The 24,546-nt window shown below is 40.1% G+C and overlaps 1 protein-coding gene across 4 annotated transcripts in view; it reads right to left on the reverse strand.

The window, feature by feature from the left end:
* Positions 1-23,014, reverse strand: part of NSRP1 (nuclear speckle splicing regulatory protein 1) — a 72,801-nt gene extending 49,787 nt beyond the window's left edge. The window contains exons 1-2 of one of the 4 annotated variants that reach the window (XM_032163117.2): positions 22,950-23,014; positions 21,654-21,747 (exon numbers count right to left, since the gene is read on the reverse strand). In XM_032163117.2, coding sequence (XP_032019008.1) covers positions 21,654-21,747; positions 22,950-22,969 — 114 coding nt within the window. In that variant the 5' untranslated portion in view covers positions 22,970-23,014. Of the gene's footprint in view, positions 1-11,386; positions 11,412-21,653; positions 21,748-22,481; positions 22,513-22,949 lie in introns of those variants that run through there. The other 3 variants (XM_058444979.1, XM_032163120.2, XM_058444978.1) reach the window with 3 other exon arrangements.
* Positions 23,015-24,546: the final 1,532 nt, after the last annotated feature.

The following is a 24,546-nucleotide window of genomic DNA, read 5'->3' on the forward strand; positions in this document are numbered from 1 at the left end:
GAGGTCAGGCGATTGAGACCATCCTGGCTAACACGGTGAAACCCCGTCTCTACTAAAAATACAAAAAATTAGCTAGGCATGGTAGCAGGCGCCTGTAGTCCCAGCTACTCGGGAGGCTGAGGCAGGAGAATGGCGTGAACCCGGGAGGCAGAGCTTGCAGTGAGCCGAGATCACGCCACTGCACTCCAGCCTGGGCAACAAAGCGAGACTCCATCTCAAAAAAAAAAAAAGGCTAAGACTTGAGATACCACTTCATACCCCTTAGGATAGCTATTATCAAATAAAACAGTCAATACCTAGTGCTGCGAAGGGATGTAGAGAAATTGGAACTTGTGTGTATTGCTGGTAGGAATGTAAAATGATACAGCCACTGTGGTGGTTCCTCAAGACTGAAACAGTCCTCAAAAACTTAAACACAGAAATTACAATATGATCCAACAATTCCCCCACCACCCCCCAAAGTATACAGTTGGCCCTCTGTATCTGTGGGTTCCATCTATGTGGATCCAACCAACCATGGTTTGAAAATATTTGGAAAAAAAAAAAAACTGTGCCTGTACTGAAGATGTATAGGCTTTTTTTCCTTGTTATTATTCCCTAAACAATAGAGTATAACTATTTACACAGTATTTACATTGTATTAGGTATTACAAGTAATCCAGAGATAATTGAAAGTATATGGGAGAACGTGCATAGGTTATGTGCAAATACTATGCCATTTTACATCAGGGACTTGGGCATTCACAGATTTTCATATCTGTGGGAGGAAGGACCTCAAACCAGTCCCCCACGGACACCAAGGGACAACTGTACACTCAAAAGAACTGAAGGCAGGAAATGAAACGGTTACTTATACAGCCATGTTCATAGCAGCATTATTCACAACAGCCAAAAGGTCCAGGCATGGATGAACAGATTAAACAAAATGTGATACACATATACAATGGAGAAGGAAATTCTGACACATGCTATACCATGGATGAACCCTGAGGACATTATGCTAAGTGAAATAACTCCATCACAATAAGACAAATACTATATGATTCCACGTATATGAGGTATCTGGAATGGTCAAATTTATAGACACAAAGTAGAATGGTGGTTGCTAAGGGCTGGGCAGGGCATGGGGCAAGGGGAGTTATTATATAATGAGTATACAGTTTCAGTTTGGGAAGATAAAAAAGTTCTCAAAATATACCATGGTAATAGTTGAACAACAGTGTAAATGCATTTAATGCTACTGAACTACACACTTAATGCTTAAATGGTAAATTTTATGTTATGCATATTTTATAATTTAAAAAAAGCAAATAAAATCCAGTTGCACATTTAAAGAATAATACACCAAGACTAAGTACAGTTTATCCTAGTATTTTAGAGTGGTTTCACTTTTGAAAAAAATCTATCAATGTAATTTACAATAGTAACAGATGCTGAAAAAAGAGCTGACAAAATTCAATCCCTAATTAAAATGTTTAGCACCTAAAGTTATTGGTCAATTTTGATAACTGATCCTGTGTTAACAAATATCACCAAAGTCTCAAGGCTTACAATACGAACGTTTATTTCTTGCTCATGCTACATGTCCATTGTGGATGGCTGTGGCTCCTCACTGTCTTCATTCTAGGACTGAAGCTGAAGGCACAGTACCTATATGCAACATATTGTTCATATGGCCGAGGGGGTAAAAGCAATGACTTAATCAGGCAATGACTCCTGAAGTTTTGCTCAGATACAGCATACATCACTTCCACTGGCTAAAGCAAGCCTCATGGCTAAGCCTGATATCAAGAAGGTAAGAAGTATATTCTCTCACAGGGAGGGGCACCTATTATTTGTCTCTATTATAGAGACAAACTCAGTAGAGAGGATTGCCGAATAGTTGTAAATAAGAAGATTTGTGAATGACAAATCTACAATACAGGGAAACTCCCTTAATTTGAAAAAGGATATTTACCATGAACCTAGCGTGAATAGCATACTTAATGGTGAAACATTAGAAATATCTTCATAAGGTCAGAAACAAGAAAAGGATGCCTGCTATTACCACTATATTTCAAGAATACTCTTGAGGTTCTACTCAATGCAATTAGACCAGAAAAAAAATTAGTATTAAAATCATTTTCAGGTAATATGATTACCTATTCAGAAAATCCAGAGGATTTTAACCTATTATTACAACTAATAAAAGAGCTCAGCAAGGTGCTCAGATACTATATCCACATACAAAAAAAATCCTTAGATATATACATAAAATATGACGTATGTACAAATGTGTGTGTGTATAATCACTACTGCTGTGTATAATCACTACTGCTGTGTATCAGCAATAAATGCTTAGAAAATGTGATAACTTTAAAAGATCCCAATCAATCATATGGGTTATTAAGTCAATTAGCTGTGTAATCTCAGGCAAGTTAAACTTTCTGCCCGTTTCCTCAACTGTAAAATGAGAATAATGACATCTTATTTCTCTGATTCTAAAACACAGATTCTTCATATTTTAATCTCTCAGAAATCAGTGACTTATTAAAAAAATGCTGTCACCCAGGAAGCAATAATGATGCTCTGTATGAAAAGTTTTCATTGACACTTTCTGGTAACACCAAGAAAGCATCAATATCAAAGCAGCTTAGATTTGATAAAATATGGTAAACCAATTAACATAATTACGAGATAATTCATATCAAACACATAAAGCCATACCTAACATAAACAAAGTGCTCAATAAACTTCAACTTTTCTTATTCTTTCTCCTATCACATATTAAAAGAGATTATAATGCTAGAGTAATTGAAATAATATGGTATTGAAGCAGGATTAAAGAAAAAAAAAATCAATGAAACAGAATAGTCCAACGAAACAAACCTACATATTTATGGAAATTTAATATATAATAAATGAGCCATTTTATGTCAGTGGGGAAAGCCCAGACTGGTAGTTCTCAATCGTATCATACCCAATACTCTTTTTGTTTTTTGTTTTTAATTTTGAGACAGAGTCTTGCTCTGCCTCCCAGATTCAAGCAATTCTCCTGCCTCAGCCTCCCGAGTAGCTGGGACTACAGATGTGCACCACCACACCCAGCTAATTTTTGTATTTTTAGTAGAGACAGGGTTTCGCCATGTTGGCCAGGATGGTCTCAAACTCCTGACCTCAGGTGATCCACTCGCCTTGGCCTACCAAAGTGCTGGGATTACAGGCATGAGCCACCACTTGAGCCTGGGACATCAAGGCTACAGTGGGCCACGATCACAAAAATAAAATAAAATAAAATAAGCAGTTTTTCATCTATATGCAGTGTTCAGAGGGATTTCACCTATATTAATGGGGGCATGAGATGCACAGTATCTACCACCCCTGGTCCTCATCAAAAACTGGTGCCAACACCGGGTGCGGGAGCTCACGCCTGTAATCCCAGCACTTTGGGAGGCCAAGGCGGGTCACTAGGTCAGGAGATCGCGACCATCCTGGCTAACGCGGTGAAACCCCGTCTCTACTAAAAATACAAAAAATTAGCTGGGCGTGGTGGCGGGTGCCTGTAGTCTCAGCTACTCTCGAGACTGAGGCAGGAGAATGGCGTGAACCCGGGAGGTGGAGCTTGCAGTGAGCCGAGATCGCGCCACTGCACTCCAGCCTGGGCGACAGAGTAAGACTCTGTCTCCAAAACAAAACAAAAAACTGGTGCCAACAACACCCTACCTAAGTTAACTCTGATAAGCGCCAGGCATGGTGGCTCACACCTACAGTTCCAGCACTTTGGGAAGCAGAAGTGGGCAGATCACTTGAGCCCCAGGAGTTCAAGACCAGCCTGGGCCAACATGGTGAAATCCTGTCTCTACAAAAATTAGCTGGGCATGGTGGCACGTGCCTGTAGTCCCAGCTACTCAGCAGGCTGAAACGGGAGGATCGCTTGAGTCCTGGATGCAGAGGTTGCAGTGAGCTGTGACTGCACCACTGCACTCCAGCCTGGGAGACAGAGTTAAGACCCTGTCTCAAATAAATAAATAAATAAATAAATACAACAATTATGATAAGCAAAACCCACTCCACAAATTTCTGAATCTCCTCTTGAAGTAGCAATATACCCATTGAAAACCCTTGGGATAGACTGTTTAAAAAAAAAAAAAAGAATATATATATATATATATATCCGGACAATGGGATGCCAATTTTGTTGAAAATTAAATATAGCCTAATCTCCTCAAAATATTCCTAGGTCACTGGAAGGCAAAATTGTGTAATTTCACATGATAAAAAGCACATTTGAACACAACTTCTATTTGTGTTCCCTTTCCAAATAATAAACAAGATTGACCCTTTGAAGTCAACCCGATCTTTGCCAGTCCCCTACTAACCCTTTTTCTATTTTTTCTGAAATCCATTCTCTGAAACTTTGGAAATTCCATTATGAACAAACTAACTCTCAGAGGGAGTACATTACATTGTTTAAAAGCATGGACTTGAATCAGGCAGACCTGGATTCAAAATTTAGCTCTATTGGCCGAGCGCGGTGGCTCACGCCTGTAATCCCAGCACTTTGGGAGGCCAGGGTGGGCAGATCACGAGGTCAGGAGTTCGAGACCATCCTGGCCAACATAGTGAAACCCTGTCTCTACTAAAAATACAAAAAAAATTAGCAGGGTGTGGTGGCGGGCGCCTGTAGTCCCAGCTACTCGGGAGGCTGAGGCAGGAGAATGGCGTGAACCCGGGAGGCGGAGCTTGCAGTGAGCCGAGATGGTGCCACTGCACTCCAGGCTGGGGGACAGAGCCAGACTCTGTCTCCAAAAAAAAAAAAAAAAAAAAAAAAAAAAACAAAACAAAAAAAAAAAACAAACAAAATTTAGCTCTATTATCTAAGTACTCTGTGTGTGCTATGGACCAGTTAACTTCTTGACATCCTAGTTTTCTTAGCTGTAAAATCTCTCATTTTTCCTTAGCTGCTTCTCTTTCGGCCAAAACCTGCACAAATTATCTCTATCCTAAGGCAACAAAAAGGAAAATTACAGTGACCGTACCATTATAGGCATTCCTTGTTTTATTGTGCTTCACAGACGTTTTATTACAAATTGAAGATGTGTGGCAACCCAGCATTGAATAAGTCTATCAGTGCCATTTTTCCAACAGCATGTGTTCACTTCATGTCAGTGTGTCACATTTTGGTAATTCTCACAAAATTTCAAACTTTTTCATTATTACATGTTACAATGATCTGTAATCAACAAGCTTTGGTGTTATTAATGTATCTGTTTGGGGAAGCCATGTACCATGCCCAGATAAAATGGATAACTTAACTGATAAATGTTGTGTGTTTTCTGACTGACTGCTCCACCAACCGGTGTTCTCCTCTCTCCTCTCTCCCTCTCCTCAGGCCTTTCTATTCCCTAAGACACAACAATACTGAAATTAGGTCAACTAATAACCCTACAATGGCCTCTAAATGTTCAAGTGAAAGAAAGAGTAGCAGGTTTCTTACTTTAAATCAAAAGCTGGAAATGATTAAGCTGATTAAGGAAGGCATGCTGAAAGGCGAGACAGGCCCAAAGCTAGGCTTCTTGCAGTCAGTCAAGTTCTGAATGCAAAGGAAAAGTTATTGAAGGAAATTAAAAGTTGCTACTCCAGTGAACACATGAATAATAAGAAGGCAAACAGCCTTATTGCTGATATGGAGAGAATTTTAGTAGTCTGAAGAGAAGATCAAACTAGCTACAATGTTCCCTTAAGCCAATTTAGAAGCTGCAGTAAGTTATCCAGAAAACCTAACCGGGACCATCAATGAAAGTGGCTACACTAAACAACAGATTATCAATGTAGACAAAACAGCCTTCTATTGGAAGAAGATGCCATCTAGGACTTTCAAAGCCCAAGAGAAGTCAACGCTTGCCTTCAAAGCTTCAAAGGCTGACTCTCATTGACAATTTGAAAAACGCTAGGGCCCTTAAGAATTATGCTAAATCTACTTGCCTGTGCTCTATAAATGAAACAACAAAGCCTAGATCACAGCACATCTGTTTACAGCTTGGTTTACTGAATATTTTAATCCTGTCATGGAGACCCACTGCTTGAAAAAAGATTCCTTTCAAAATACTGCTCACTGACAATGCATCGGGTTATCAAGAGCTCTGACAGAGATGTACAAGGAGACGACTTTTGTTTTCAGGCCTATCATCAACACACTATCCATTCTGGAGCAAATGGTTCAAGGAGTAATTCTGACCTTCAAGTCTTATTTAAGAAATACATTTCAAGGCCAGGTGTGGTGGCTCATACCTGTAACACCAGCACTTTGGGAAGCCAAGGCAGGTAGATTGCTTGAGCTCAGGAGTTTGAGACCATACTGGGCAACATGGTGAGACCCGTCTCTACCAAAAAAAAAAAAAAATAGCTGGGTGTGGTGGTGAGTGCCTGTGGTCCATGCTACTCAGGAGGCTGAGGTGGGAAGATCGTTTGAGCCCAGGGAACAAAGGTTACAGTGAACCAAGATCACACCACTGCACTCCAGCCAGTGACAAAGTGAGACCTTGTCTCAAAAAAAAAAAAAAAAAAAAATACATTTCATAAACTCTACAGCTTCCACAGTCAGTGACTCCTCTGATAGATGTGGGCAAGTAAACTGAAAACCTTCTGGAAGAAATTCAACAGTCTAGAAGCCATTAAGAACACTTGTGATTCATGGGTGGAGGCCAAACATCACTAACGTGAGTTTGGAAGAAGCTGATTCCAACCCTCATGAATGACTTTGAGGGCTTCAAGACTTCAGTAGATGAAGTGGCTGCAGATGGGGTAGAAATAGCAAGAGAACTAGAATTACAAATGGAGTCTGAAGATGTGACTGAACTGCTCATGATAAAACTGGAATTGATGACAATCTCATGATTAAACTTGAATTGATGACTAATTTCTTCTACTAGATGAGCAAAGAAAATGGTTTCTTTTCTTTTTGAGACAGTCTCGCTCTGTTGCCCAAGCTGGAGTGCAGTGGCATGCTTGATTCACTGCAACCTCCACCTCCTGGGTTCATGTGATTCTCCTGCCTCAGCCTTCTGAGTAGCTGGGATTATAGGCGTGTACCACCACAACTGGCTAACTTTTTTATTTTTTAGTAGAGATGGGGTTTCACCATGTTAGCCAGGCTGGTCTTGAACTCCTGACCTCAGGTGATTCGCCTACTTCAGTCTCCCAAAGTGCTGCGATTATTGGCATGAGCCACTGCACTGGTTTCTTTTTTTTTTTTCTTTTTTTTTTGAGACAGTCTTGCTCTATCGCCCAGGCTGGAGTGCAGTGGTGCGATCTCAGCTCACTGCAAGCTCTGCCTCCCGGGTTCATGCCATTCTCCTGCCTCAGCCTCCGGAGTAGCTGGGACTACAGGCACCCACCACCACGCCCGGCTAATTTTTTGTATTTTTAGTAGAGACGGGGGTTTCACCATGTTAGCCAGGATGGTCTCGATCTCCTGACCTTGTGATCCGCCCGCCTCGGCCTCCCAAAGTGCTGGGATTACAAGCGTGAGCCACCGCGCCTGGCCTTGCACTGGTTTCTTTATATAGAATCTACTCATGGTGACGACATGAGCATTGTTGAAATGACAACAAAGAATTTAGATAATTACATAAACTTAGTTGATAAAACAGCAGCAGGATTTGAGAGGACTGACTCCAATTTTTAAAGTTCTACTGTGGGTAAATGCTACCAAACAGCATCACATGCTACTGAGAAATAATTCATTAAAGGAAGAGTCAATCAATGCAGCAAACTTCATTTTTGTCTTAAGAAATTGCTATGGCCACCCAGCCTTCAGCAAACACCACCTCATCAGTCAGCAGCCATAAACATTGAGACAAAACCCTCCACCAGCAAAAATATTATTGCTGGCTAAAGGCTCAGATGATCATTAGCATTTTTTAGCATAAAGTATTTTAAAATTATGGTATAGGCTTTTTTTTTTTAGCTATAATGCTATTACACACTTTAAAAACTACAGCATAGCATAAACATAACTTTTATATACACTAGGAAACAAAAAATTTACATGACTTGCTTTACTGAGATATTTACTTTATTGCAGTGGTCTCAAACCATACCCACAATATCAGTGAGGTATACCTGTGTATCTTCGAACTATCATTTCCATCTCTTCCTCTCTCTCTTCTCTGTCAAACTCTTTCAAAATAAGATTACTAATTAAATTTTAAAAGTTAATATTCAGATGAAAGGACAATAAAAGACAGAAAAACTACAGAGCTAAAGAAAACATATTGAAGACTAAAATAACACCAATAGAGCTAATAAATAAATTAGAAACAGTAAGAAACAGAAAAGCTATAACTGAAACACTGACAAAAGTTTAATCTTAGTTAGTAGAGAGAAAAAGACATAGACTGACTAATTTCCCTAAATACCTGTTTAATTCTCCTTACCCTGCTCTACTTTTTCACAGCTCTGTAACCTTCTAAATTCACGTGTAACTTACTTATCTGTTATGTTAATTACTTATCACCCCCCCACCCAACCACCACCTTGAGAATATAAGTGCCACAAAGGCAGTGGCTTTTGTTATGTTTCACTGGCACAGGGCAAGTGATCAATAAATATCTGTTGAATGCATTAATAAATGCATGACGATGATATGAAAGACAAAGATGACCCTCCAAAATGATAACCCAGCACATGGATGACAGTAAATTTCAATGAAATGAAGAAAAAGCTAAATATTCAGAGAAAAAGCAACAATGTACTCCTGGAAAAAACAATTCAACATTATTTGCAGCAAGACACATTGAATTAAAAAGGCTATAAAGAATATACTCTCCAGTAGTCCAAGCCAATTAAAAAAAGTCTAGAAGTAGGGATAAAAGAAATTATAGTGTTGTACTTCCTGATAAGAACATTAAGTACTAGAAAAAATGACTAATGTCTGTAATATTTTGAAATAAATTGTTATTCTAGAAATATTACACCCAATCAAGTAGATATTTAAGTGACAAAAGCAATGGGCAAGCATTCTTTAACAATCAAAAACTTAAGAAATAATGCCCCAATGAGCACATGTTGAAAAACTATGAAATTAAGTCAAAGACCTCAGAAACGGAAAACAATGGTTAAAAAGACTAGTGGAGGCTGGGCATGGTGGCTCACGCTTCTAATCCCAGTACTTTGAGAGGCTGAGGCAGGAGGATCGTTTGAAGCCAGGGGCTCCAGAACAGCCTGGGCGACACAGTGAGACTCTGTCTCAACAAAAAAAATTAAAAAAAATTAGGCAGGCATGGTAGTGCATGACTGTAGTCTCAGCTACTTGGGAGGCTGAGGTGGGAGAATTGCTTGAGCCCAGGAGGTTGAGGCTACAGTGAGCTGTGACTGAGCCACTGCACTCTAGCCTGGGCAACAGTGAGTCCCTGTCTCAAAATGAAATATTTTAAAAAAGAAAAAGAAAAAGAAAAATAAGGAGGACAGAATTCTCTTGCCATCTCCCCACTTCTAATAGAATTGTCTTAGTTCCATCCTTTTCCTTTTCTCTCTTCTTGCTTTTTCTCTCTTAGCCGGTAGGTTAAGGATGAAATTTTAGCAAACTGCACAATTACTTTAAATCCCTCACTGTTTATACTCTGATACACTCGGTACCATGAATTTACTAGTAATTCAGTTTAATAGCATGAGAAAAGTTCACAAATTCTTAGCCATCATTAAAATAACCTAAATTTCCCAACATTTTCACAATATGCTTTGTCTTATCTATGTACAACTGTCTTTTTATTTGAACTATATTAGACTATATCTAGAGAAATAAGACATTATCTGATTAAAACTGATGAAAAACCACAACTAAAACATATCATTGATTTGGATGTACTATAATGTTCAGATAGATTAAAATTTTAACTTTTTCTTACCAATAGTAAGCCAAACAGGCTTCCAGCTAAAATAAGATTAATTTTTCATTAGGAAAACCAAACCTTCAACTTATTTTTTCAAGAAAAATTTTAAAAAGATTAAAGAGGAGAAATATTAAGAAATAGTGAAAGGAATGGAAGTGTATACACTTATGTAATCCTGTAACTTGCTAATGCTTCTTACTTTGGGAATACACAATTATGGTTATCTTTTTTTTTAAGCACTCACTTCCTTGTATTCGTCAAAATTATAACAAAATAATAATATGATTTTGAAAAAAAACTCACACTACCATGCTAAAAAGTAACCATTTTCATTTATTATTTTTTAATTATCTGGGCACCTATAGCATTGTACAACCTAAGTATTCAACTTTGTATCCTGCTTATTTCATCTTACTTCATGCTTTTAAAATGTCCCAATATTTTCTCTCCTAGTCTTCTATCAGATAAAATGTGTTATTTCTTTTTACATTTTAATATGATTTGGAAACTAAATACACTATGGGAAATCCTTAAAAGTCACCATAATTTTTCTTAAGAAATAGCTGAAAATATAGAAAAGTATAAAAAAAAAATAACCATGCCAGGCATGGTGGCTCACACCTGTAATCCCAGCACTTTGGGACACCAAGGCAGGAGGAACACTTGAGGCCTGGAGTTCAAAATGAGCCTGAGCAATATAGCGAGACCCCCATCTCTACAAATTAAAAAAAACAAAACAAAAAACCACTCATTGTCTGCTATACAAAGATAACTACCATTAATATTATGAAATGCTTTCTTTATTGTCTTTTTTCCTTTTATCTATAACAAATTTGTCTATTTTTTTCACTAAATGTTATTTCATGATGAATATAATAGCCATAGTATTGCACACACTTTACTTACTCATGCTTTCACTGTTGAAAGTTGGACTGGTCTTAAGTTTTTGCGATCATAAAGAGACCCAAGATAAATGCTTTTGAATACCTAAAAATATTTTATATCAATTTCTGACAATTCCAAGACAAAATTTTAGAAAGGAAAATATTGGCAAGGTTTCAGTCTCCTGACTGGTAACATTGGGTAAGCAATAGTCAACTTTTAAAAGATTTATACTAATTTTTGGAATTGCTTTCCAGAAGAGGTCCATCTGCTTCCAAAAATGTGCGTCAATTTATAACAAAAATTCGAGTGCAATTTCACAAAAATCTTGCCATTTCATTTTTAAAAAGTATTTGGCTAATATGATGGCAAAAAATGGTAGCTCACTATTGTCCTAAGTTTACATTTCTTATAGTAAAATTGAGTATTTTTAGTGTTCAGTAGATAGTTCTATTTTTTCTATATTTGTCTCTAAATGTGTTTTCCTCTTTTTTTCCTGCTAGGGTTTTAATGTTTCCCTTATAATTTCTATAAATGCTTAACCTATAAAAGGACTATACCATGGCTTCTGAGTAATTTTATATATATGATTTTATATATATATATAAAATTTCATATACATATATACATACTAAGTTCACAGCCAGGTGCAGTGGCTCACACCTATAATCGCAACACTTTGGAAGCCAAAGCAGGTGGATCACTTGAGCCCAGGAGTTCAAGAGCAGCCTGGGCATCGCAGTGAGACTCTGTCTCTACAAAAAATAAATTAAAAAATTAGCCAGGCATGGTGGTGTGTGCCTGTGGTCCCAGCTACTTGGGAGGCTGAGGTGGGAGGCGTGCTTCGGCCTGGGAGGTTGAGGCTGCCATGAGTTGTGACTGCACAAATTGTACTCCAGCCTGGGTGAAACAGCAAGATCCTGTCACAAAAAATGAAAAATAATAATAATAATAAATAATGTAAATAAAATGTAAAACTAAGTTAATAAATTTTAGCTATCTAAACTTAATACTCTCTTTTAAAGTGGTTAAAAAGTTTTGTCTCTTTATCCAAAAGCAACAACTAGGCCAGTTACAGCAGTTCACACCTATAGTCCTGACACTTTGGGAGGCTGAGGCAGGAGGATCACTTGAGGCCACGAGTCTGAGACCAGCCTGGGAAACAGAGGGAGACCCTGTCTCTACAAAAAATAAACAAATTAGCCAGATGTGGTGGCATATCCCTGTGGTGCCAGCTACTGGAGTGTTTAAGTGAGAGGATCACTTGAGCCCAGAAGGTCGAGGTTGCAGTGAGCCATGAGCATATCACTGCACTCCAGCCTGGGCAGCAGAGCAAAACCTTGTCTCCAAAAAAAGTGCAACAATTTTCAGACTGTATACATCGTATCTCTTAATGGCATATAAATTATGTTACAAAACTAGATTTCACAAGTATCCATTGTTTAGAAATAAACATTTCAGTTGCCGACATTAAAAGGAAAATTCATTATGCTCTGCAAAATGGGCAGGCATTTATCATAGATAAACATCTAAAAAGGAGTTCTATGTTTAATCTGTCATGCAACATCTAACCATTTTGGTCACTTAACACTTGTTAAATATTTGTTATCAAAAATACTTTTGAGAACAATTATACAGACCAGTGGTCAGCAAGTTATAGGCTATGGGTCAAATACAGCCCATCTCCATTTTTGTAAATAAAATTTTATTAAAACACATTTATTACTCATGCTCATAATTTACATATTGCCTAATGGCTGCTTTCACACTAAGACCGAAGTTGTACAGTTGCCCTGCAAGGCCTAAAACATTTACTATCTGGCTCTTTACAATACAGACAGCTAAAACACCTGAATAAATAATCTTACTGATTTTTAGAAGCTAGCCTAGGCCAGGCATGGTGGCTCACACTTGTAATCCTAGCACTTTGGGAGGCCAAGGTGGGCATTTTACTTTGAGCTCAAGAGCTTGAGACCCGCCTGGGCAACATGGCGAAACCTTGTCTCTACAAAAAAATACAAAAATGAGCCGAGAGTGGTGTCTCGCACCAGTGGTCCCAGCTACTCAGGAGGCGGAGGCTAAAAGATCGCTCAGGCTGGGAAGTGGAGGTTGCAGTGACCCGAAATCGCGCCACTGCACTCCAGCCTGGGCAATAGAGCAAGACTCTGTTTCAAAAAATAAAAACGAAGCTAGGCCAGATGGCCAGATCCCAACTCATAGAGCTCATACTTTATCTAGTACAGTGACAAGGCATGTATGTAAATAACTTATAATGCAAGCTGTTAAAAGCTAAGTGCAATAAGAAAGGTAAAGAGTGTAAGAAAAAGGAAGAGATTCTTTCCAGTGAGGAAAATCAAAGAAGGTATCTTGAAAGAAGTAGCTTTTGCAATGGGTTTTGAAGGATGGCTATAATTTGGACATTAAAAAAATGGGGAGAAGACTTCCAGTGTAAAGAAAAGCAGAGCTGTGAAAAACTGCATGCATGACAGTGTACTTTTTATGGAGGAACAGTTAAGAGAAAATGCAAGTAAGCATTCTAGGGGCAAAGCATAGAGAAGGTTTTCAAAGTCAAGATTAGCAGTTTAGATTTTAAATATAATTACGTTCAGGACTGAGGATCAGTGATAATAACTGTGCTTTAGGAAGATCAATCTGACAATATCATAAACAATTTGAAGAGACAGATAATAAGGAAACTAGTTATGAAACAAAATAATCCAACAGAAAAGAATGAACATGGTGACAGTGAGACCGGAAAAGAGGATGGATTGGAAAAAAAAATAGATTAAATATGTTATTATGACAGCAAAACCACTCACTTATGAACTGACAGCAGCATCAGAATATGCTTTCTTACTCACATGGTGTAAAAACCTTCACCCCCCCAAACCATCTCTCCCACCTTGAACAAAATGATAATTATTTCTAACTTATTCTGACAATTTGAAAAAGAGGATCTACTAGGCCGGGCATGGTGGCTCATGCCTGCAATCACAGCACTTTGGGAGGCTGAGGCAGGCAGATCCCTTGAGGCCAGGAGTTCAAGACCAGCCTGCCAACGTGGCAAAACCCCATCTCTACAAAAAATACAAAAATTAGCTGGGCCTGGTGGCAAACGCCTGTGATCCCAGCTACTTGGGAGGCTGAGGCACAAGAATTGCTTTAACTTGGGAGGTGGAGGCTGCAGTGACCCGAGATCGCGCCACTGCACTCCAGCCTGGATGACAGAGCCAGACTTTGTCTCAAAAAAGAAAGGAGGAACTGCTTAAATTATAATTAAAAGATATACACTACCACTTTCCCACTAAACTAACCCTGGATGCAAGCACAAAATGAAAACAATTCATGTGCTAGGGCTCCCTCTGTTGAACCACTAGAGAGAAAATCTGATCTTAAATTTAAGCTGCTGAATTGATAAAAAGAACGGATAAATTGGCTTCATAGCAGCTCCTTTCCAGGTGTATCAAATGCTCTCCTCAGGAGGGGAATAAGAAATTATCTTTCTTCTATATTTTCCATAGCACTAATAATTTAATTGTTGCTTAAATTGTTGACTAATTATGAAAGAGATTTTAATATATAGTCAAATCACACAATTTTTTTTTAATCTTTTTTTTGAGACGGAGTCTCGTTCTGTCACCCAGGCTGGAGTGCAGTGGCTTGATCTCAGCTCACTGCAACCTCTGCCTCCAGGGTTCAAGCGATTTTCCTGCCTCAGCCTGAGTAACTGGGATTACAGGTAGCTGGGATTACAGGTGCCCACCACCATGTCCAGCTAATTTTTGTATTTTTAGTAGAGATGGGGTTTCACCATATTGGCCAGGCTGGTCTTGAACTACTGACCTCAAGTGATCTGCCCACCTCAGCCTCCCAAAGTGCTGGGATTATAGGCCTGAGCCACCATGACTGGCCAAATCTCACAAATATTTAAATATACTCAATAAATTTACTTCTCAGTAAAAAGACAAGCTGGAATTAACCGGACTGATTTTTTTATAGGTAAGGAAATTATTCTAAGGAATGGTTTTATATTCTGTTCACTAAGAAATAAGCTGCAGCTCCCTTGTCCATTGGCTTTGACTGGAAGGTAGGAGAATCTTTCTCTCTAAGACTGAATCTCCCAAATGTTTCTGCTCCTTCTGGACAAGCCCAGTTCCCACCAGGTAACTCTGGTCCCCAGCCTCCAAGAACCATCTCCTACTTGTATCCCTCTATATATCACTATTTGCTTCTTACTGCTGCTAATCTCTCGACTGCCTCATCATCCCCTTTTTGGCATCTCAAGTCTTCAATCACCTATGTTAACAATTCTCTGTATTAAAGTTCCACTACAGGAAGGAGGAAAAGAAGAAGAGCAGGAGGGAAGGAGAAAGCTAGCACAAAATGGCCCAGGCCTATCCTTGCTGACTCTAGTGTACCTACTGGCTAGCTAACACCAGCCTCATTTCACAATGGAAAAGAAACAGCAGTAACGTCAAAAAACTCTCTAGATTACTTGTGTAAACCCATCCTTCTCAAACTGTGGTATGTTGTGGTCATTTCATATTGCTTTTGCTTTTTCTTTTAGAGACAGGATCTCCCTCTGTTGCCCAGGCTGGAGTGCAGTGGCACAATCCTAGCTCACTGCAGCCTCAAACCTGGGCTCAAGCAATTCTCCCCCACCTGAGCCTTCCAAGTACCTAACACTACCAGTGTGTGCCACCACACTTTTTTTTTTTTTTTTCTTGAGACGGAGTCTCGCTCTGTCGCCCAGGCTGGAGTGCAGTGGCGCAATCTTGGCTCACTGCAAGCTCCGCCTCCCGGGTTCACGCCATTCTCCTGCCTCAGCCTCCCCGAGTAGCTGGGACTACAGGCGCCCGCCACCACGCCTGGCTAATTTTTTTGTATTTTTTAGTAGAGACGAGGTTTCACCGCGGTCTCGATCTCCTGACCTCGTGATCCGCCCGCCTCGGCCTCCCAAAGTGCTGGGATTACAAGCGTGAGCCACCGCGCCCGGCCTACTTTTTTTTTTTTTATAGAGACGAGGTCTCGCTGTTGCCCAGGCTGGACTTGGACTCCTAGCCTCAAGCGATTCTCCCACCTCAGCCTCCAAAAGTGTGTGAGGGTACAGGCATGAGTTATCATGCCCGGCCATGATGCCTTGTGTTACACAGTATACCAGTGTGCTTTAATGTGAAATGCAAGATAAGCATGTCCAGTCTTTCTGTTGTATCCATAGTAAGTGATTTTTATAATTATTTGTATATTAAACCACAAGGGTGCTAGAAAATTTAATGGTAAATAGACGATGGACAATTTAATGGTAAACAGTCTTCAACAAAAGGTGCTGGGACAACTGGATATCCATATGCAAATGAATGAAGTTGAACCCCCTATCTCTTATTATGTAAAAAAAATTTTTTTTTCAAAATGTATGAAAGACCTAAACTTAAGGACTAAAACAACAAAATTCTTAGAAGAAAACATAGTGGAAATCTTTGTGACCTCGGATTAGGCAATGGTTTCTTAGGTAGGACACTAAAGTACCAGCAACAGCAGCAAAAAACGGACTTCCTCAAAACAACTTTTGTGCTTCAAAGGATATTTTCAAGAAAAGCGAACAGAAAACCCACAGAACAGGAGAATATATTTACAAACCACATATCTAGTAAGATACTAAAGGAACTCTTACAATCCATAATAAAATGACAACCCAATTTAAAAAGAGGTAAAGCCGGGCATGGTGGCTCATGCCTGTAATCCTAGCACTTTGGAAGGCTGAGGCAGGCAGATCACAAGGTCAGGAGTTCGAGACCAGCCTGGCCAACATAGTGAAACCCCATCTCTACTAAAAATACAAAAATTAGCTGGGCGTAGTGGCACATGCCTGTAATCCCAGCTGCACCTGTAGTCCTAGCTACTCAGGAGGCTGAAGCAGGGGAACTGGCTGAACCCAGGAGGTGGAGGTTGTAGTGAGCCAAGTTCGCGCCACTGCACTCCAGCCTGGGCTACAGAGCGAGACTCTGTCTCAAAAAATAAAATAAAGTAAAAAGAGATAAATGTGGCTGGGAACAGTGGCTTGCACCTGTACTCCCAGCACTTTGGGAAGCTGAGGCGGGAGGACTGCTTGAGGCCAGGTGTTCAAGACCAGCCTGGCCAATATAGTAAGACCTCATCTCAATTTTAAATTTTTTTTTAAAAAAGGTAAATGACATGAATATACATTTCTTCAAAACCAAAAAAGTGTCCAACATTATTGGCCACCAGGGAAGTGCAAATCAAAGCCACAATGAGATACCACTGTACACCTTCTATATGGCTACAATAAAAAAGAAATGTTAGACAGGATGTGGAAGTGTCAAAACCCTCATACATTGCTGACAGGAATGCAAAATGGTACAGCCATTTTGAAAAAGTCTAGCAGTTCCACAAAAAATAAAACCAGGCCAGGTGTGGTGGCTCACACCTGTAATCCTAGCACTTTGGGAGGCCGAGGCGGGCAGATCACCTGAGGTCAGGAGTTCGAGAACAGGCTGGCCAACATGGTGAAAATCCATCTCTACTAAAAGTACAAAATTAGCCAGGCATGGTGGCACATGCCTGTAATCCCAGCTACTCAGGAGGCTGAGGTGGGAGAATTGCTTGAAACAGGGAGGCAGAGATTGCAATAAGCCGAGATCACGCCATTGCACTCCAACCTGGGTGATGAGTAAAACTCCGTCTCAAAAAAATATATATAAATAAAACCAGAGTTATCATATAAACCAGAAATTTCTATCCTAGGTACATATCCAATAGAATATCCAATAGAAATGAAAACATATCCACACAAAAAACCTATACACAAGTATTTATAGCAGCATTATTGCCAGAAGTTGGGAAAAACCCAAATGCCTACCACTGATAGATAAAACATGATACATTCATACAATGGAATATTATTCAGTAATAAAAAAAGAAATAAAGAGTACTGACACGTTACTTGAGAACATCATGAGAACATCATGCTTGAGAACATCATGCTAAGTGAAAGAAGTCAGACACAAAAGAAAGCCTATTGCATGATTCTATTTATATGAAATGTGCAGAATAGGGAAACCCATAGAAACAGAAAGTAAATTAGTGGTTGCCAGGGTTTAGGGGTGGGGAGAATGGGGAGTGATGGTAATGGGTACACAGTTTCTTTCTGGGTGAGGAAAATGTTCTAAACAGTGGTGATGCCTGCACAACTCTTAAAAACCAGTGAATTGGCCGGGCATGGTGGCTCACGCCTGTAATCCCAGCACTTTGGGAGGCCGAGGCGGGTGGATCACGAGGTCAGGGGTTCGAGACCAGCCTGACCAACATGGTGAAACCCCATCTCTACTAAAAATACAAAAATCAGCTGGGTATGGTGGCAGACGCCTGTAATCCCAGCTACTCAGGAGGCTGAGGCAGGAGAATTGCTTGAACCCGGGAGGTGGAGGTTGCAGTTGCAGTGAGCCGAGATGGCGCCACTGCACTCCAGCCTGGGTGACAGAGACTCCGTCTCAAAACACACACACACACACAGAGTGAATTGTACACTTTAAAAGGGTAAAGTATACAGTGTGTGAATTATATATTTTTTTAACGAGGGAAAATGATGACCAAAAAAAAAAGATCTTGCATCAGGACTCATCTCTTTCCCATATATTCAATGTGGCTGTCAGGTCCTACTTATTTCTGTGGTATCTCTCACATTTTTCCCCATTCATTCCCACTGACCTCAACCTAGGTTGAGATCTCTCACCTGAACTACTAAAAAAGCCTTCTAACAAGCATTTTGAAACTTATCTCTCATTTCTCCCTTTATTTGCTTTACAATTCAAGAGTTATCTTCCCAACAGTGTGATAATATCACCGAATTACTCAAAAATTACTTGAACATATAAACTTGAAATTTTATACGAAAAATTTAAGGTACTCCACAATCTGGCCCAATGCTGTTACAACCTCATCTGCAACATTTTTTCCTACATACCCTCTTCTCCAGCCACATTATTCCACAAAAACGCCCTGTACTTGTATGCCATTCTGTATTTCTTGCTGTTCTCTCCCAAACGAAATTATTTCACCTCTATTTTTGCCTATTTAAATCTAAACCAGCCTTGAATGTTATTTAAATGCTTATTCCTGCCTTGATTTTCCTGCAACAAAGTGAATCATTTCATTCTCTACATTTCATTCACATTCTGTAACACTACTGTTAAAACAAGGCAAGACAGAAGAATAGTATAGGTTTGAAGGTCAGATAGGCCTGTGTTCAAATCCCAATCTTGCCACTTATTTATCAGCCACATGTTCTTGAACAAATTACTTAACCTGAGCTTCAATTTTCTGACCTGTAAAATGGGAATAATAATACATCACAGAGTGATCCTGAAGATCAAATAAAGTATAATGAGCATACAGGAATCCTCAGTATATTAGTTTCGTTTTCAAATTTCAGTCTGCTTTATATTCATGTTCACATGTCTGTCTTCCCCACTAGACTAGACACTGGTTGAAAGCAACACTATATATGGTCCCCAAAAAAACTATTAAAAGGGTACCACATAATAAAAAGTACATAGGCTACAGGTGCAAAACTGTTCAACTCTTAACCTATTGTAGGTATTATTTATTAATGCAACAACATAATTAAAAATTCAAAAGTTATAATTAGTAACTTCCTTAATATTCCATTTGAAAATATTCTAGTTGGCTATGCAGAAATGGAGATTTAACTAGGAACCTGGATTCATTTCTTACGGTCAATTATTCTAATATTTTATGAAGAAATAAAAACAGAAAAATGGAAGAAAAACTTAAGTCACTGTTAAGGGGGAAAAAATCCATTTTAAGAAAAATGTGATTCTACAGCTACATGGATGAATCTGGCATTATACTGAGTGGAGTAAGTCAGACATAAAAGAGTACATACTGTATGATTTTTTTTAATATGAAATTCTGTAACAGGCAAAACTAATCTAGTGATAGAAATACGAGCATTTGTCTGGGGTAGCAAGTGGGGAGGTAGACTGACTGCAGGAGGGTATGGAAAGCCTTTTGGGAGAGAGGGAAATGTTCTAAATCTTGATTGGGGCATATACATTTGACAAAAATCATCAAGCTGTACACTTAAAATCTGAGAATTTTATATGTAAATTATACCTCAATTTTTAAAAACTGAGCCATACAGAGCCAATGTCTTCAAAAGTAGCAAAGAAATATCAAATATGTTCAATTATCCACCAATGCTATTATATAATAAAAACTGAAAAACAGCCAGGCACAGTGGGTCATGCCTGTAATCCCAGCACTTTGGGAGGCCAAGGTGGGTGGATCATCTGAGGTCAGGAGTTCGAGACCAGCCTGATCAACATGGTGAAATCCCACCACTACTAAAAATACAAGAATTAACCAGGCGTGGTGGTGTGTTCCTGTAATCCCTGCTATTCAGCAGGCTGAGGCAGGAGAATCGCTTGAACCCAGGAGGCGGAGGTTGCAGTGAGCCGAGATCGCACCACGGCACTCCAGCCTGGGCAACAGAGGGAGACTCCATCTCAAAAAAAAAAAGAGGCTGGGCACGGTGACTCACGCGTGTAATCCCAACACTCTGGGAGGCCGAGGCGAGTGGATCACCTGAGGTTAGGTTCAAGACCAGCCTGGCCAACATGGTGAAACCCCGTCTCTCCTAAAAATATAAAAATTAGCTGGGCGTGGTGATGGGGCACCTGTAATCCCAGCTACTCAGGAGGCTGAGGCAGGAAAATCTACTAAATATACAAAAAATATTAAAAATACAAAACTAAAAATTAGCCAGGCATGGTGGCAGGCACCTGTAACCCCAGCTACTCGGGAGATTGAAGCAGGAGAATCACCTGAACCTAGGAGGCAGAGGCTGCAGTGAGCCAAGACTGCACCATCACACTCTAGCCTAGGTAACAAAAGCGAAACTCTGACTCAAAAAAAAAAAAAAAAAAAAAAAAAAAAAAGAAAGAGAAAAACATTAAAACATGATGGGAGTATTAGAAAAGCACACATTTACTGGGTGCGGTGTCTTACGCCTGTAATCCCAGCACTTTGGGAGGCTGAGGCAGGCGGATCACCTGAGGTCAGGAGTTCAAGACTAGCCCGGCCAACATGGTGAAACCCTGTCTCTACAAAAATACAAAAATTAGCTGGGCATGATGGCAGGTGCCTGTAATCCCAGCTACTCAGGAAGCTTAGGCAAGAGAATCGCTTGAACCCAGGAGGCGGACTTGCAGTGAGCCGAGATCACGGCATTGCACTCCAGCCTGAGCAACGGAGCAAGACTCTGTTTCAAAAAAAAAAAAAAAAAAAAAAAGAAAAGAAAAGCACACATTTGGGGTTGTTTCTGATATATAACTGTGGGCTTCACAGAAAAAGTTTTGGCTGCTAAAATAGAAAATGTTTATATTAGATGTTATTGTAGTACTATCAAGGGTAACTATTCACTACCACGATTATAACTGAGCAATTACATTTGGCAGACACTGAATTTTAAAAAAAGTAGTATTGTTAAGAACTGTTATTTAGTGATGTTAGCTCATGGTTAACAAATTAAAAACTGCTTTGCTAATAAAAATTTGTAGGAAATTGGTGACATCTTAATAACTCATACCTAGGGATCTTTACACGAACAATTTTGTTATGACAATTTCAGTAGTCTGAAAAGACCGTGTATTTGTTTAAAGGTAAAGTTTGCAGCTTTTAGAGGGAAAAAAATCTTTAAAAAATCGGTGAAGCTGCTTTCTTTACACCTTCCTTTTTGACAATTCTGTAAATTACACTCCACTGTATTGACAACAAATGCAAAGGTATCAGAGTCACAAGTTCAATATTTTAAAAATTTACATTTCCAACCATGCACGAGTAAAACATAGGTTTCCTTACCTCATCATCATCATCAGAATCATTCCCAAACACTGATGGTTTTTGCAAAACAGGGTGCAACTGCTGTGTTTTCTTTGGCAAAATAAGCCCATACCTGCATATATTTTTTTTGAAATAGAAATTAAACCTTTATGTTTAAATGTTAACAAACACATCTACTACCTCTTCCACATGAAGCTACCAAATCAAAACATGCCATAAGCTTTATGAACACATAATAGACTGTTTTTGCTTCTCAGTGATCTCAAAACTCTAACATGCCGTAAGATTCTATAATTACTACTCTTAAGTGATCATTTGTGGACACGGGCTAAACTCGAATACCATTTTTATCAGAGAAGTAAATGAAAAGTTCAGAAATGTTTTAAAATGGCGAAGTGACAGTAACATTTAAAAAAAAAAAACATGCGTAGTGGAAAGTTTAGTTCATGTCCACTGAAGATTTTAAAATGCTTTCAACTATCCTTGCGGTCTAAACAGTCAAGAAAATGGCTAGTTTTTCCTACTGTGTACTTACATAGTTTCTAAGAACTGACTGGATAGTGTAACTCACGAAAATTTTTAAAAGATTAACTGAGAAACCCAAGTAGCCATGGGGCAAGTTCGCATTACACTTTATTAAGATCACGTGCTTTGCCTCGGGGCATCTGAGAGAACCATCCCATCAGATCCAACTCCTTTAGTTTCTCACGTTTTGGCCTTTAAGATGCGGAGATCACGGGAGGCCGCATCAAAAGGAAGGATTACACATCAAAGGTAAAACTTTCAAGTACGTACAGTATTTGTCTCTTTTGCGGCAACGTATACCCCAATTTCCTATATGCCTACCCTTTTTCTGTGGCTTCTCAGAACAATATTCCTAAAACGAGAAGGAAGGGCGGGAATCAGGACTTGAGCTTCTGCCAAGGAGAACAAGGCCCTCTAAGGAAGCCAGGAACTGTCTCTCTTCACACTGCCCCTGAGAGCATCCAAGCGGGGAGAAACTCAAGCGCGGGGTAGGAAGCAAGACTGAGGGGCCTCAGACCGAGCTTTTGGAAAATAGAAAAGTCTCGCTCTCTGCCCCTCAGCCTAACTTCCTTTATTTCCTCACAAGTTTCTCCCTCAAACTTCGGGCTTCCATCCTGGAAAATTACGGGGGAGGGGACTCTATGTTCCTCAGGACTTCTCGTTTTTTCCCGTCTCTACCCCTGACGACACAGTCCCTTCACTTCCAGCGCATTTAAAACTCCTCGGCCAAAGACACAGTCGCCGTAGTTTCTCATCCCCCAGCCTGACCCTAACTCCCGGATCACTCACTGCCTGCCCGGAATCGCCATCTTGCTCCCGTGTCCGCTGAACGCGGCCGACGCCTCCGTGACGCTGACGCCGATGACGTCACGTAAACTCTCGCGCGGCTTTGGGTGGCCCAGATCCTGCTTGTCGGTTGAATCGCTGGTTTGAGTCACTTCTATGGTGCTGGGAATCGGATCCAGTGACTTCTGTTTTGTTTCGGAGCCCACCGGCTGCCTCAAAATCTGTAGGGGAAAGGAATGACAACGTTCTAGGCCAGTTGTTTGCAGTGTGTGGTTCTGGGACCAGCGGCATCAGCATCACCGGAGATACTGTTAAAATGACACATTCTCGGGCCCCACCCCAAACCTGCCGAATCAGAAACTTTGGAGTGGAGCGAGTTATCTGAATTTTAACCAGCGGGTAATTCTGATAAAGCTTGAAAACCACTGCCATGGCTATCGGTAATCCCCCTACCCCCTTCCAAGTGTTCACTTTAACTGGTTCAGGATAATTAGGCGAACAATGAAAATCTGTGTATTAATAATACCTTACATAGGACCAAAATTATTATTTAAATAAAAAAAATTTTTTGAGACGGAGTTTCGCTCTTGCCCAGGCTAGAGTGCAAAGGCGCCAACTCGGTTACCGCAACCTCCGCCTCCCGGGTTCGAGCGATTCTCCTGCCTCAGGCTCCCGAGTAGCTGGGATTACAGGCATGAGCCACCACGCCCGGCTAATTTTGTATTTTTAGTAGAGACGGTGTTTCTCCATGTTGGTCAGGCTGGTCTCGAACTCCCGACCTCAGGTGATCCGCCCGACTCGGCCTCCCAAATTGCTGGGATTACAGGCATGAGCCACCGCGCCCGGCCCAAGGACCAAAATTATTAATAATACTGTTCACGGGCCATTGGGTATAGGAATCAAGATCATATATGATACTTTTTTTTTTTTTTTTTTTGAGACAGAGTCTCGCTCTTGTTGCCTAGGCTGGAGTGCAATGGCGCGATCTGGGCTCACTGCAACCTCCGCCTCCCAGGTTCAGGCGATTCTCTGCCTCAGCCTCCTGAGTAGCTGGGATTACAGCGTCCGCCACCATGCCTGGCTAATTTTTGTATTTTTTTAGTAGAGGCGGGGTTTCACCACGTTGGCCAGGCTGGTCTCAAACTCCTGACCTCATGTGATCCACCCGCCTCAGCCTCCCCAAGTGCTGGGATTACAGGCGTGAGCCACCGTGCCTGGCCCATATATGATACCTTTTTGAAAAGTCTACCCACATCTGTGCACTCATTCACTCTTGGTTCATTCCCAACTAGTCTCAGAGCAGCCAAAGAGATCAATTACTGAGATAAAGATGTTGAAATCTCCAACTATAATTGTGAATTTGCTTCTCCTTTCAATTCTATCAGTTCGTGTCATGTATTTTGAAGTTACGTATGTAAACATTTAGGATTGTTGCGTTCTCTTGCATTAACCTCTATTGACCTCTATAGCATTAAGAAGTGGCCCTCTTTATTCCTTTATTCTTCTTTGTCTGCTTGGTCTGCTATCAATATAACTAGCTTTCTTTTGATTAATGCTAGCATAGTATATCTTTTTCAACCCATTTTAATCTATTTGTGTA

The sequence above is a fragment of the Hylobates moloch genome, unplaced genomic scaffold, assembly GCF_009828535.3.
Source record: "Hylobates moloch isolate HMO894 unplaced genomic scaffold, HMol_V3 SCAFFOLD_10, whole genome shotgun sequence".
In the NCBI taxonomy this organism is placed as follows: domain Eukaryota; kingdom Metazoa; phylum Chordata; class Mammalia; order Primates; family Hylobatidae; genus Hylobates; species Hylobates moloch.